General features: G+C 37.6%; 1 protein-coding gene across 2 annotated transcripts in view; it reads left to right on the top strand.

Annotated features, from left to right (window-relative positions):
• PTPN12 (protein tyrosine phosphatase non-receptor type 12) overlaps window positions 1–14,962 on the top strand; it is a 71,815-nt gene that overhangs the window by 41,069 nt on the left and 15,784 nt on the right. For both annotated transcript variants that reach the window (XM_061467344.1, XM_061467343.1), the window contains exons 8-12: window positions 375–517; window positions 1,808–1,874; window positions 2,487–2,564; window positions 2,664–2,762; window positions 11,963–12,048. In XM_061467344.1, coding sequence (XP_061323328.1) covers window positions 375–517; window positions 1,808–1,874; window positions 2,487–2,564; window positions 2,664–2,762; window positions 11,963–12,048 — 473 coding nt within the window. The remainder of the gene's footprint in view (window positions 1–374; window positions 518–1,807; window positions 1,875–2,486; window positions 2,565–2,663; window positions 2,763–11,962; window positions 12,049–14,962) is intronic.

Raw genomic sequence — 14,962 nt, 5'->3', positions numbered from 1 at the left:
CAGTGGAGAATCATACCAAATTCTATGCAAAAGAAATTGAAACTCATAAATATACAAAATTATTCCAGCTTCTATGATGAAAAATGATTTGGTCTTTCCCTTTCTCTCTCTCAAAGTTTAAGACTGTAAGGAGAGACTATCTTTTAACACAGTGTGAAGTTGTGGGTCCTTTAACCCATATGTTACAGACAGGGTCTTCTGTGAAGTATCCCGTAGCGCTTTCTCCTATGCATTAGCCACCACTCAAAGTACTACTACTTCAGAACTTCCCTTTTGCTTTTGCAAGAAATTGAGGGTCCATAGAACTAATTATTTCATAGAAACTCCTCAAATAGGTATTATCATTAACACCTTTCTCCCTCCCCATCCTTTAGGAGACTCGTAGTGTCTACCAATTTCATTATGTTAACTGGCCTGACCATGATGTCCCTTCATCTTTTGATTCTATTCTGGACATGATCAGCTTGATGAGAGAATACCAGGAACATGAAGATGTACCAATTTGCATACATTGCAGGTATCAGATATATTTATTTTTTCAACTTAAGTTTCTTTGAAGTCTAGACTTTTGGTATGAGATGTGCTAGTTAGATAAATTCTGGTTGAGAATCAATTTCCTTTTTCTAAAAAGGAATATTTCTATTTCTTCATGTCAAAACTTGGCTCAAAATTGTGCAGCCTTCATTGTCTTTAAACTCATGCCACAGTGAAATTTTGCTTCTATTTCAGTTTAATTCTTTCCTGATTGATATTCTGTCTTAGTCTTTGAAAAGGAAAATGTCTTGTGGTTCTTAAGACATTTAAACCCTCATTAGGACAAAACAGACTTTGAAGATCATTGCAAATCAGATCTGGGAGTGAAGGTTTCATTCTCAATAGGAGAGACTACATAGCAGGTGCATCACTACCTAAGAACTCTTGTCTGCCTTCTAATACAACAAAAAAAGGTCTCTAATGAGCAGGCTGTAGTTTCTGGTTGGTAAGTCTTTGCTTCTGAGCAAAAGCAAAGGTTCCTGCTTATGATATTTAATACTTTTTAAAGCAACAAAAGTTAATGTATATATGTCAAAAGAACTGAATTCAGATTTACAAGCCAGGAAATGTTAAATTGTTGGGACTTCTTAACTCTTTAGAGCTTGATTATACTCTTAAGAAGTAATTGAGGTCTAAAACCATAAAAAACTTGCTTAGCCCTGAAATCCATTTCACTTTGTCCTGTTTCTCTTGAATGTCAATACAGTTGTGAAGGCTGATTCTTTACAATGGTATAATTATAATGTAATAAATATGCATACATTATAACTATGTGTAAAATAAATTCATTAGGAAGAATAAGTGATTGTTCACTGTCATTTTTTAATAGCTTTTAGATTTAAGCTGTTAAAAGATAAAAAGCAGAAAATACAGACATGATGCTAAATCAGAAAAATGTGGGAAGTCTTTAATGTATTCTGGTTTGCCATTTAACATATCTACCATTAAACTTGGACAAAATCCCTTCTGTTGAAGCAGTGGTAACTAGAAATAATGTGACGAAAAGGGCAATAAAAATGTCAGCATTGAAGCGTCTTTCATGATAGCGGTTCCAATAGGCTATAAAATATTTACATTAAAAGCTTTAATGCTCCATTCTGCATTTTGCACTGCCAATTCATTTTTCCTTTTAAGATACTTGTGTCGGGTTGAGTGAGCTAAAAATGAAAGGTATTTAGGTACTTACTTTTTCATGTGGACTCTGGAAATAAAGCTTATAGTGTGCTTTTTAACCAGTGAAAATGATTTCTAACACACCTGTTTATATTCATAGTGCAGGGTGTGGAAGAACAGGAGCCATCTGTGCCATAGATTATACATGGAATTTGCTTAAAGCTGGGGTAAGGAATCTTAAGAGAAGAAAGTTTGTGGCATTCCATCATTTCATAACCGTGATTGACTGAGCTCCCAAATGTTCTATAATAGCGAGATGTTTAAGACATTCCAGAACTCTTTTGACAGGTTGGATGTTTAGTTTCATTGCATTCATGCTTTAGTATGAACTTACTTCCCTTTGACAGCAAGTTTTTATCTAAAAAAAAAAGTGATCGTAAAAGTCTAATTTTTAACATATTTCAATATAAAGTGATTTTTGAATTCAGCTTTTTCAATATCTCTGCTTAATCTTGCAGCTTCTCAAACCTGATATTTCAGATATACAGGGATAACTTCAGTCTGGGTTTTTCAGGTTATAAAGCATCATTAATATTGCAGTATCATATTAACTCTTTCATGGGTGTCTCATTTTCAAATTACTTGAACTGCTCTCATGTGGTCTAAATCAAATGTTTGAAACCAGTTCTGGAGAGGCATCTGCATTGAATAGATGCAATGTGGAGAAGACAGATTGGTTTAGCTGTAAAAGTTAAACATACTTTTGAATGTCTAGCAGCTTTTGTATTGCTGTTCTGACAAAGTTATATCAATGTAATTTACTTCCTTCTGTATTTCAGAAAATACCTGAAGAATTCAATGTATTTAATTTAATACAGGAAATGAGGACACAAAGGCATTCTGCAGTGCAGACAAAGGTATGGTTTGTTTTAAGATTAATCTTCATCATATGGTAATATACACTCATTCTGTGTAAAGATCTCATGCACTAATTTTTATCTGGTACCCTACCACAGGAGCAGTATGAACTCGTCCATCGAGCCATAGCACAACTGTTTGAAAAGCAACTGCAGAAGTATGAAAGTTGTGCGGATTGGAAGATTGCAGATGGAGTGGTATGTGTTTTTCCCTTCTGAAGTTGTTAGTTTAGCTCCTGATCGGATTTCTCTGTAAAGTCTAGTTTTTAAGTTAGACGTCCAACAGTGTTAAGACACATACAGAATTTGTTTGGTCTATAAGTGGGTTTTGCTGTGTAGGGACATCTAGCTTGTACCCAGCTTACACTTGAGGACTTTGTAAAAGTTGGATCAGATAATTAAAGGACATAACAGATGCAATTGCAAAGGGGAAGTAACAGAAAAGATTCTAGTATAGATGAAATGTAGGAGTCTAACTCAATATTTGAACTGTGAAATGTGCCCTTACTTTGGTGAGGTGGCAATAGTTGACAGCTGATTGTTGCTTTGATTAGTAGTACTTACCCCAGTTCTGATCTATTGGCAGCAAATGAAGTTATGTCTAAGCCTGACCTTCCACAAATTAGTTGTTAAACCGTGATACAGAGCAAGAACATATATAAAATAAAATGTAAAATATATAAAAAGTAAAACTCCAGCCTATATACACATGCATTCATATACAAATAAACACATGCGCCTGTGTGTATGCAAAAATATATAGATTACTTTTATCTGTTCCATGCTTAGGTTAAACTCATGAAAGGGAAAATCTTCATAGACATTTTCTTTTCCTCCTTCTCCCTGGTGTGGTGTTGGGCCCAATTTTAAACCTATAGATAAGCATTGATCTGACTCTTCAACTGAGACTGGGGTATTACGTGCTGATGTGTACTGCCTTGGTCTTGGTCCAGCACAGCCTTTATGTAGTTGAGCAGGGCTGGCTTCACATATGTGTGTTGAAGTACATGCAATAGTTCTGAGGTCTTTAGTCATGGTAAGAAACCTGATGGACTAAGCAGAGTATGGTTGGGGCAGGCTGTTTTAATTTGTTACAGGTTTGATATTCAGCATAGTCAGTCTGTGAACTTTCATTTTGTTTCTAGGAATGAGCATGATGGGGTTTGGATTGTGCAGATTTATTAGCTTGGCACAGAAGTGATTCCAAATTACTCGACTCTTGGTCATGAACTAATAAGCAGATCAGTCTACAGGTTATTTGACTTTGATCTGACCCGTGTCTTGAGTCAATCCAAACTGTCTCTTATTTGCACATGTTGAGAACATCTGAATAAGGAGGTGACACAGCATGTTGATACTATGTCCGTAACAAAGACAAGTGCTGTCTGTAGAACGTTGAATGGGATTTAAGTGACTGAGTAATAAAACAAGGACAAATAAATTAGGGATAGGTAATGTGCAGGGGCTGAGACACAAGGAATACAAACTCTGAACATGGAGTGCGAGTTTTGAGTTTTGCTTGGAGATGGTTCTGGTTATAATCAATAAGTTGTAAAGGAAATTGAATTTTAGCAAATATTTGGAAACTAATAAGAGCAGAGAACATAATGTCATTGTCTGGATACCTTGCAGCTTGAATACTGTCTGTAGATCTGCTCTGCTTATCTCAAAAGCCTATTACAGAATTCAAGCATTAAAAATTTGGACAAGGATCAAAGGTGTCAGAAGGCTTCATCTAAAGCACAACCAGATTGAGCTAGAAGAGAAATGGCTGAAGTTAGATAAGGTAGAGGTTAAGTAACAGTAAAAAGCTGATTTCTATTAACCTTTTCTAAAGGGTATCGATGATACCTGGCAGGCTTAATATAAAAGGAGGTAGTCCTCCATGCAACATGAAACTGCAGAGCTCCTTGAAGCTGAAAGCCTGTTGCTTTGAGGTAAATATCTCATCATCTTGGAATCTTCTTCCATGAATTTGCCCAACCTCTGACCTGTGAAATTCCACAGTTGCAAACTGTTGGAGAACATCCTGGGGAAGGATCCCTGCATGTCTGCTTTGTCCTTATTCTTCTCTGTAAGTTTCCTTTTGGTCAGTACTGGAAATGGGACAAAATGAATCTTTAAATCCAGCTAGGTGCAGCCTTTTTTACACTAGGAAATGAGGCTTCTTCATATTGTAGCTTGAACAGTTCTACAGGAGAATTGAGGACAAAAAGGCTCGTAAGTGAAGAGTTCCTGTATCTAAGAATTTGGTACTTGCAAGTAAATTTGTTACTATCCATTGGATAGTTAGGAAATTTGCCTTTGGGGAATGAACTGGTGTGAGCTTAGCTTCTGTTCTGGTTTTGTTATGGAGTATTCTACCCATGTACCCAGTTAAATATCTGCTTGTAGCTGTAACCTCATTCTCAGAACTTTGAGGCTCACTGGAGAGAGACTGTGTGTTTGCCAATCTGAATATGCTCCCTTTTTTCCTCCAAGGGTATTATGTAGCATCTGTTGTATGTAACATCTGGTTTTCCCCAGAAATGTTCTAGTTAGTATTTTAACTAAGACACGTCCCAGAATGTTCGTTTGTTTTAAAGCAGACAAACTCTGATGCAGGAAGTTTTCTAATAACTTTTATTAAATACAGTGTAATATCCTAAGGTTCCTTCCCAGGTCTTACTCTGCCTGCAGATGATACAGCAACTGTGGAGTCGTGTACCTGTGAGGGGTTTTAATTATATTCAGTGGTAACAATGCCAAATAAAAGGACGTGCCTGCTTTGGATATGTTACTGTTAGTTATACAGGAGATAGTACTGAAGTGAGGAGGAAATTCTCTTTAATCTTTCATATGTTATATTTTGATAGTACTCTGAAGAGCTGGAGTACTCTATAGGGTCGGTTTCATGGTTTTGTTGTCCAATTGTGCTTCGCATTTCAAGCAGTGTTTGAAATGAATTGAGTTATCTAAGCTTTATAAGCAATGTTTGCCAGTAACATCACAGTAAAAAGTTAATCTGATTGGCAACAAGTAGCAGTATTCATAGGGAAGTAGCTTAGACACAATCCTGGACATGTGTTCCTGTGAACTTGCCAGCTTTGCCCTGCTGGAAACAATACTGTAAAAAGTCAACAAGAAAACCACATGAAGTGTTTGAAAATAGACGTACAATAGGGTTAGAATTTCTGTTAAAATTTAATAGACTATTTCAAAACCATGTAGTCTGATGCGCATATGACATAGTATAGTGTAGTCATTGTATTTCTTACCGTATAGTTATATGCATACTGTGAATGTATAGAACTATAAATGTGCTTAAAATAATACAAAGTATGCAAATTAAATTATATGAAGAAAAGCTTTCATCAGATAACATAGCACTTTCAGTAGTCCCCACAGTAGCCAAATTTCAGAGCAAAGACAAAGTTGCTCAGAAGCAATTTTTTGTGATAGGAAGACTCAGATGCTAAATTTGATAATCAGAACTATCCTCCCATCCCCATATCCCTGTGGTGGGACTCTCTATAGAGTATCAAATTAAATTGAAACTGAGTCTTGGACTCGACCCGATTCCCACTAAATGTCTTCATCATGTTGTGATGTACTTGAAGTTTAACAACTGTGTGCTTCTTGCCAACATTGGTTTTGTTAGTGCTGCTGTGAAAATACTACATTTGGCTTTGTGGTTGGAAGTTTTGAAATATGTGTGACCTGATTAGTCTTGATCATCTGATACCAGTTACATTTATATCAGTAGAATGTTTTGTGTTACTCAAGAGACTTCAGATCACTTCCATGCTGTGAAGTGAACTATGATAGTCTTGGAAAGTCCAAATAAGATGAAATTCCATCAAGTTGGATGTTCTGTATGTGGAAAAAGGAAAATTGATTAGAAGACAAACAACAGAAAGATTACTATCTCTTTGCTAATGTTTCATGTTAAATTTTGTCTCCTGACAGTAACAAGCATGTTACAGTACTGCAAGTCCTTGTTTTATCCTTATCCCATGATAAAAACTTGCATTAAGATACTTTCTCCAAAATATGGCATTGCTAATTCAAGTGTCTTTCGCATTTCTTCCTGTGAAAGTGACAGGATTCTGTTGCTGTGCTTGATTGCACTTTTAGAAGCTGCGGAGGAGTTGACTGCTGTAAGAAGAATATTGATATTCAAAACATTAGTGGTTTGGAAAAGTGAAAAGACTTTGCTGCTCAAATTCTCTGCTGTTTTGCAGCTTGGAAAGACATTTTTGGCCATTATAGCATTCTAAAAATCATCTGTGTCTTCAGACACATTTATCTTGTTGCCTGTGCTTGGAAAGTTTTATTTAATCTGCACCATTTGAATGCGTTGTTTGAGTCTGAAGTTTTTCTCCTCTTATCTGCCGATGTTCTGTGGTTCCCGTGCAGCTTTATGATAAGGGCAATAGGAATGCCTTGATTCCTTTTAAGGGAAGCCCTAAGATTACTTCTGGAGGAGTCTTTGCAGTACAGAAAGCTTCTGAATGACATTAAATATTTCCACTGGGAATTCCAAAAGAAAATAATGCATTGCAGTTCATGGGCAAAAGGTTTTGAATTGTAGGCAATGCCTGTGAAATCTCAGTCTGAAACTGTGGTACTCTATTTGCTCAATGTTAATGACAGCTCCAGTTGGTGATTCAGCCATTGGAGGAAGTACATGGGGAAAAGACCCACCTATGGGAGATGACAGCTCAATTTAGGTCGCCTTAGCAAGTTGAATTAAGACATGGTGTGTGCCATGAGAATTCCTTGTTCCTCTGAATTACCACAGGAAGATGAGTTACTCTGTATTGTTGTAGAGTAGATGTAATCTACACTTCTAAGTAATTGACTTTATGGTCTTTTCATTTATTACTGTAGTCTTTCATAGATACACATATATAGGGTTTATATATATATATATGTATGTATGTAATTTAACAGAATACCTAGATATTCCTAACTATGAGCATTTTCACCTGTCCTAACTGCTTCCTCAAATCAGTGAGGACATTGGAACTGAACTGTTCAGCAGTTGATGCATATAGTGGTAAAGGTTGGCAAAAGCTCCTATTCTTTTGTCTGCCCACATATCATTAGTGCTTCTATTTTCTTACAGTGAGAAGCATGTTCTGTAAGAGAGCAGGGTGCTGCACTGAACACTTAATTGACTGAATTGCACATTTGTTAATCAGTGTTTCTAAAAGACTAATGCTATATGATAACCCTCATGAACTATATGTTGTCCTGGCTTTTCTAAACTGATAGTTTATAAAACTGTTCTGCCTGAGAATTCAACATCTGTCCAGAGAAGCAAGAGTGTGTTGACTGATGCCAATAAGCTGCTATTAGGAAGGCTGGAAGGCTTTTCCTTAATACTACCATCTGCTCATCTCAATGGATGCGGTCATCCCAGTGGAATACCCTATATTCACTTCTACAGTTGAGCTTCCTCTGTTCTGCTCCATGCTAGTCTTCTGCATGTTTTCCAGTTCACTTACTTTGATATATGACAGAAGGGGAAATGTGTGAGTTGGTATCACTCAAAGGTGCTGAAAATACAGGTTGTTCTCTATGTCTTCTGACACAGAACTGAGAACAAGTAAAAGATAGTTCAGCAAGCAGTATTTCTTTGATTAAAAACAAGAAGAGATCCAGTAGTAACTGAGCATAACTACTGAAAAATGCTGCAGCAGCATAAAGTTGGTAGGAGCACTGTTTTCTTCCGTGCATGGCTTAGTCATTTGGTTACTGTCTTAAACTTCTATAATCTTCAACCTTCGAAGTAAAAATCCTTCACTTACTGGGGAGTGAGTTGTCTGAAAGTAAATGAAGCCTTCACAGAAACATCAATGTGTTGAGCTAATTAAGCAAAGTAGGGAAGAACCTCTTGTTTTGTGACAATAATTCCATAATTCTTGCTCCTGATTTAATGTAACTAGAACAAAGTGAACTGATCCTGATTTTATCCTAATGCAGACATGAAAGCTTTTGAACCCGTATTTACCTGAAGCATTCCCAGTGTATGAAGTTGGGACTAACCCCTTCTCTTCTGGGGTTGAATTTAAAAGTACTATTTTGTGTGTGTGTTATTTGGTTTTGTAAACTCTCTGTGGTTGTGTATGTGCCTCAGGCAGTACAGTTTATACACATTTTTGAGGTGTATCTATACATTTTATTGCTAGTAGCAAAGATGGCAGTGCCTCTTCAGCTCCTTCTGCCTGTGTCAGCTAGAAAGAGCTTCTTGCTGTATACATAGAGCTTAAAAATCTTAACATATGTTAGCTTCTTTAATAGGCTTTTTCCTCCGCCTGGGAGAAAAGCATATCTCAGGAAACATTCTGTTCACAAACGCTTCACTTTACAAACATAGAGGGACAGGGATGCAGCTGCTGGTTTGTTTTCTGGACACATCAGTCTACACCACAGCCAACAGGCACACCCTTTCCCTTGCCAGTACCTCTTAGAAAACTGAGTGCATAAATAAGAACTCTGCTCCTCAAAACTTCCATGTGGGTGGAACTGAACTGGAATGCTTTTCTGATCTGTTGTAGGATGGAGAAGTTGGTGGTAAGGGGAAGGAACTCTTCCTGTGGAGTCTCACTCTTCCTAATATCTATTTGTCTTATGAAACGTGGATGTGCTGTGGTACTGAAACAAGGCAAAAAGCCCACTGTTCTCAGGGTCCAGTTGCATTAGTTGCTAATCCTAGTTGCTAGTGCTTACGTTTAAAGGGGGCCTTTTTTAGTACAGTATCAATGCATTTGGTGCTATCCATAGTAAGGGAGAGACTCAGAGTTTACTTTGCACAAGGAAGCAGGGAGGGGTTTACTTTGCTCGGGGAATCAGAGAAGAGCATGACACAACCATTGAGCAGGAAACTGAGCTGATGCTGTTGGATACTGTGAGCCTCAGCATCTTTGGCACCAACCTTCAGAATGGTACTCTGCCTGAATGAGGGTAGTGAAACTCACTTTCCTGTACATTGAGAGCAAAATGGTCTGTATGGTCACCTGTCACTTGATGCCAAAAAGCTGAAATTGCTTTTCTGTCTTCTTGAGAGAAGGCTGGTAGAGGTTTGGATGTCCATGTCCCATGGCAATGTTTCGTTCCATCACTGACTAGAAAAAAAGAGGCTTGTTTTGTGTTTTGAATTATTAAAATCCATTAATGTATAAAATCCCAGCTCACAGTACACTTTGAGAGCCAACCAATGAGAGAAACTTTAGAATGAGGGTGGTGAAACACGAGAACAGGTTGCCCAGATAGGTGATGCTCCATCCCTGGAGACATTCAAGGTCCGGTTGGACAAGGCTCTGAGCAGCCTTGTCCAGAGGAAGGTGTCCCAGCTCATGGCAGGGGGGTTAGGACTAGATGACCTTTGAAGGTTCCTTCCAACCCAAACTATTCTATGATTCTATGAAAACCAGCCAAACTTGATTGACTGCAATGGGAGCTTCAATTGTGGTCATCTAAACTTAAGTGGCTTTTATCTGCCAATTGAATCTCGCTCAAAAAGCCCAAACTTGATAGTTAGAGCCAGTGGTCAGCAGGACAATGAGCTCCCTGTGTGGTTTGCCTGAAAGAGCTAACACAAGCCATTGATACAGGAACAATGGGGTGTTTCTGCTGGAGTACTTCTGGAATACTGTGTCGGACAGCTAGTTAATGGGGGAGGTTAGTGAAGAACAATAAGAAAGATCCAAAGATTCAGTATTTTTTCTTCACAGGAAAAGCTCCACTTAATACACTGAGGAATAGAATTTGATAATAGACTTTTCACACTAACAGGCAGTGATATGGTAACTTGTGGAAATGAAAACCATGTAACTAATGGATTAAATTTAAGTATTAACTTGCTGAGTGTTAGTTATGATCTATCTTCCAAAGCTGAAACTGTTACAAATTCAAATGCAATTATCAACATTTAAAGCAGAAATTAATGGGGACTCCCCTTCTGTTTCATAAGACTGAGAAGGTTAGTCTCTGTCACCTAGCCTGAACAGGTAGGCTGGCAGATAGTAGACCATGTTGTATGAAGCTGGTATTGTGCTTTGAAATATATGACACAGATCTGGGGTGTTTGTGGTGGTTCTTTAATACTGCTTTTCAGAAGAGTGATAGAACCATAGAAAGCTCCTGAAAGAAAAGTGTTAGGTAAAATACATATTAAATTCAAGGTAACATGAAGATTCAACAAAACCAAAGAGGACTTTTGGCGGTGGCATGTGTATGGAAATGGTATATATGGTTTATATATAGACTTTTGTATGATCAATTTTTATTTCTATACATATACATTTATATGTATTTGTATTGGCTGCATTGGAGTTAATATTCTTCATGGCTGCTCTTAGGGTGCTGTGTTTTGGATTTGTGACCATAACATTACTGATGGCACACTAATGTTCTGGCTATTGCTGAGCAATGTTTGCATAGTGCCAATGCCACCTCTGGTTCTTAGTCTGCCCTCCCAGTGAATAGACGGGGGTGTTCAAGAGGATGGGAGGGGAACAACCAAGCAGATGACCCAAATTGACCTGAGAGATATTCCATAACACCATACAGCATTAGAGGGAAAAGAAGGGAGTTTGAAGTTAGCCATTTTTTTGCTCAGCTGGCTGGGCAGAGGTCTACCTGTGGGATGTGGTGCGTCGTTGCTTCTGTGTCAGTTTGTTTTCTTTCTCTCCTCTCCCACCTTGACGCACAAGTTTTCTTGCCATTCCTCTTATCCCTTTGGAGCTGGGGAGGGGGGAGAAATGGGTGAGTGGTTGTGTGGTGCTTATCTGCTTGCCTGGGTTACCACACAACAATGTTATGTGTATATTTATAAATGTGGATGGATACATGTATTTAAAAATGCATACATATATAAAATCTATGTATCTCTTATGGTCCTCCTAAAAGGAAATAAAAACCTTCATGTTTTTCTGAGTAAGATAAACTTTGTTGTGCGCAAATGGGAGATGATTTAAGTCTTTTGGAACAGTGTTAAATCTTGTCACTTTACAGTAGCTGAAATTCTCATTTCCTTACTGCACTGTACGTTAGTCTTCAGTGTAGTGGTTGTGCAGGTGAAGTTTATTAGACTGACTGGAAAATAAATGCTTTCAATATGAATAATTTGGAGGGCAAAAGGGAGCTTACTCACTGCTAACCTGAAAGATGAGCTTCTGAGAATTTTTTGTTACAATTACAGATGAAACAATGTTGTTAGAAAAAGTTGAAGTTATAAAATAATACTGTGAATTTAAGTAGAATTTTGAAAGTGACTGAATGATAGCCAAAAATATGTAATATTGCTGGGTGTTATTTTCATGTGTCATTGCAGATCTTTGGGCCTTTCAGTTTAACTATTGTGTGATTCAGCATTACAGCCATAAATGAAAACTTTTTCTTTTAATCAGGATGAAAATAATACAGAGAATGCTGTCAGTTCTTCAGATGCTGAGAAACAGGATTCTCCTCCGCCAAAGCCGCCACGGACCCGCAGGTAGTTAGCTATCTTAATATATTTTGTATTTTAAGCTGACAGATTGACGTGCTTCATAAATAAATAGTAGACTAAAACCACTGATTCTATAAAGACTTTAAAGATTACTTTTTCTATTTATAAATGGAAATATACATTGTACAAATAGAAGTCTTCTAATTGAGTCTATAAATACAATCTTTAATATCTTTGTGAAGTCTCTGTTTGAATATGCCATTCTTGTGGTGACTGCATGTGGGTAGACAAGCATGCCCCTTTAGTAGTCAAATGTGTTAGATCTACTTTGTGCTCTAATTCTGTTAGGTGATAGTAGCAAAACATTCTTCAAAATAGGCTCAAATGATGACTGAACCTTCTCTTTTTAGAGGCACAGCCATAATGAAATATATCTGTTTACTCAATAAAATGTTGCCTGACAGGCAAGCACTGCTATTGACTAGAGTGTGCCAATGAAATTCTTTTCTTATTGGAAAGAAAAGCTGGTCTCACCCATCCTTTCATTCAACAGAGGTGAAAGAAAATCCTCTCTAGCTCTTAAAAATATGTAGATGACTTTAAGGAAGCCAAAAGTAAATCTGAACTAATGAGTTCATTGGCCTAAAATGGGTACCCAACCTGAGTGATAGATGGCTAAAGCAGCAGCTCTCCTGAAGTAAGTGCCTATATTACCCAAGTAGTTTTTGGAAGGGAACTTTGACAGGTAATGTTGCTTGTGCTGCATTGCCTGTAATTAAATAGACATTTAAGGTAAGCACTGGGGTTTCCTTAAGTTGTAGAATGTTATGAGAAACAAGCAGCCAGTTAATTTTTCTTCATAACCTTCCGTAATATCAGGAAAGTATACTTTACTGCTTTAAAATGTAATTGGACTGGAGTAGTGCAAAATTCAGGTTGGTAGTGGGAATGTGAGTAGCTATTTTACGGTTAACTTGGCATTAAATATGTCAGGCAGAAGTTAAAGGAGAATAAGACATTGAAAGAGAGAGGGAAATGAGTTGGGGCTTTTCACAACCGAATGGCAGTTTGCTATGTAGTGACATAATTTTTACCTTATTTGCATTGATGGTAATGTGATTGTATTCAATGATGTAGATAAAGGTGATGGCAGGGGAGGCTGTTAACCTGTGTTCTTGATGAGTTCCAATCTTTTCTTGAAACTCGGTCACTGAACTTAGAGGTGATTTCTGTCCAATAAGTAATTTCCTTATTAGTGTTCCTTGAAACAATCTGAGATGTACCTAGGTTTTAATCAAATTTGTATATTTATGTAATGATAATATATACATAACTGATGTTTCACCACACATCTGTTCTGTCTGATATCTCCATTGCATTGTTCTTGTTGCTTTAAGTTAAAATCTCTTAAAAAGCCTGGTCCTTTTTGGCCCTGCTTCCATACATTCATACTTTCCCATCTGCCAGCACTGGCAGGAAGATTGGTCCCTTAGAGGTGAATAAATGGAAGCTTTTAGCAAAGCGGTTGTCTTCTTCTAACACGTTATTTTTAAAAACAATTAATTGCACTCCTCATGGAAGATGCTTCTGAGGAAAGTCTTTGTTTGCTGATAGTCACATCTGCTCCCAATACCCACTAATGAGCATGGGTTTATTTCATGGGGGAGGTAGTTTTACAAGTCTGCAGCCTGATTCAGTCAGGACTTAGAGCCAGGTTTTGCATATTTTGGATGTTCTGGCACAAGCTGACATCCTTTTCCTGGGGAGGATGGAAGAGTGGAATCTGTGAAAGATTCTAATTTAATCCCTGCATGGAGAAGGAAACTGTTAAATGTGATACATCTCCTTATTGCTCCCTATAGCTTTTTTTTCCCCAAAACCATTCTCTTAAGACTTTTTTTTTCATGTCCCTTCTATTATTTCTCTCTACATTGCTGACTAAAAATACCTTGGTAAAACTATTTTAAGTATTTGTCTGCATCTTTTCTGTAGTGAATTTTTCCAAGCGGTGTCTAAGAGTCATTGCCTTGAACAATAAGCTCACATTCAGTAGGTACTCTGAAGCAGCCTGGTTTAGCCCACATTTTTAGTTTAATTTAGAATTTCCTCTGGGAACTTGCTTAAAATACTTTGTTCAGTAACATTTTTAGATTGCCAGCTAAATGTGCACTGGAGTTGTACATGCTCTGTCTGATGAAGTTACAGGGAAGTTGCTAAAGCTAATACTTTTTAAAAGGACTGAGGCTTTTCAGTTTTTATGTGCTGGGTTGTAGTGGCTCTAGAATGTGTAATTAGTAAAGAAACTTGGTTTGGTTTTAAGGGAAGGTTTAAAAGATGCTTTTTAAATAAAGCTATAGGGCTACGTGTGTGTGCTAGCATGGTTTTAGGTGAATCTGCCTGAGATGATCCTGACTGAGCAGGAGAATTGGTTTACACCTCTTAACCTCAGGGTGCTTTTCTTGAGACAAGCTATCAGACCAAGCTATGTTTGCTTAGATAGTAATGCTTACTATTCCTGATAGCTGTTTTCTGATGCCTCGAGGCTGCTTGGAATGGATGGTGACATCTCCTCTATGTCACTTTTCAGTGGCTGATCACTCAGTGCATTATAGGATTTTTCCGTGGGGGTGGCTTGCTCACCAGTCTCTTCTCTTTTGTGTGACAGGATGGTGGGAGAGGTCATCTCTGTATTGTTTTGAAACTTGTAGATTTCTTAAAGTTTAGCTAGTATCAAGTTAACTCTCATGTCTTAGTGAGGATGAGATGCTACTAAAGACTTACACAATGTAAGATAGGAAGCTTACTCAGAGTGGGATAACTAATCTTTTTAGCGCTTTTGTTGGCCTGGGGGTGTCTTGGGGAATAAGTGCTACAAAGTATAACATCTGTTTGTACTTTTTGAGGCTTCTTTTATGTCTTTTTCTGCTTGGAAGTTACAAGTATCTTTAGGCTGTTGATA

Source organism: Pezoporus flaviventris, unplaced genomic scaffold (genome assembly GCF_033815535.1).
Source record: "Pezoporus flaviventris isolate CSIRO_AGI_PZ_B2104156 unplaced genomic scaffold, CSIRO_AGI_Pfla_v1 ptg000045l, whole genome shotgun sequence".
Taxonomy (NCBI): domain Eukaryota; kingdom Metazoa; phylum Chordata; class Aves; order Psittaciformes; family Psittacidae; genus Pezoporus; species Pezoporus flaviventris.
The sequence above is the reverse complement of the archived record's forward strand: the minus strand, read 5'-3'. Positions and strand labels throughout refer to the sequence as shown.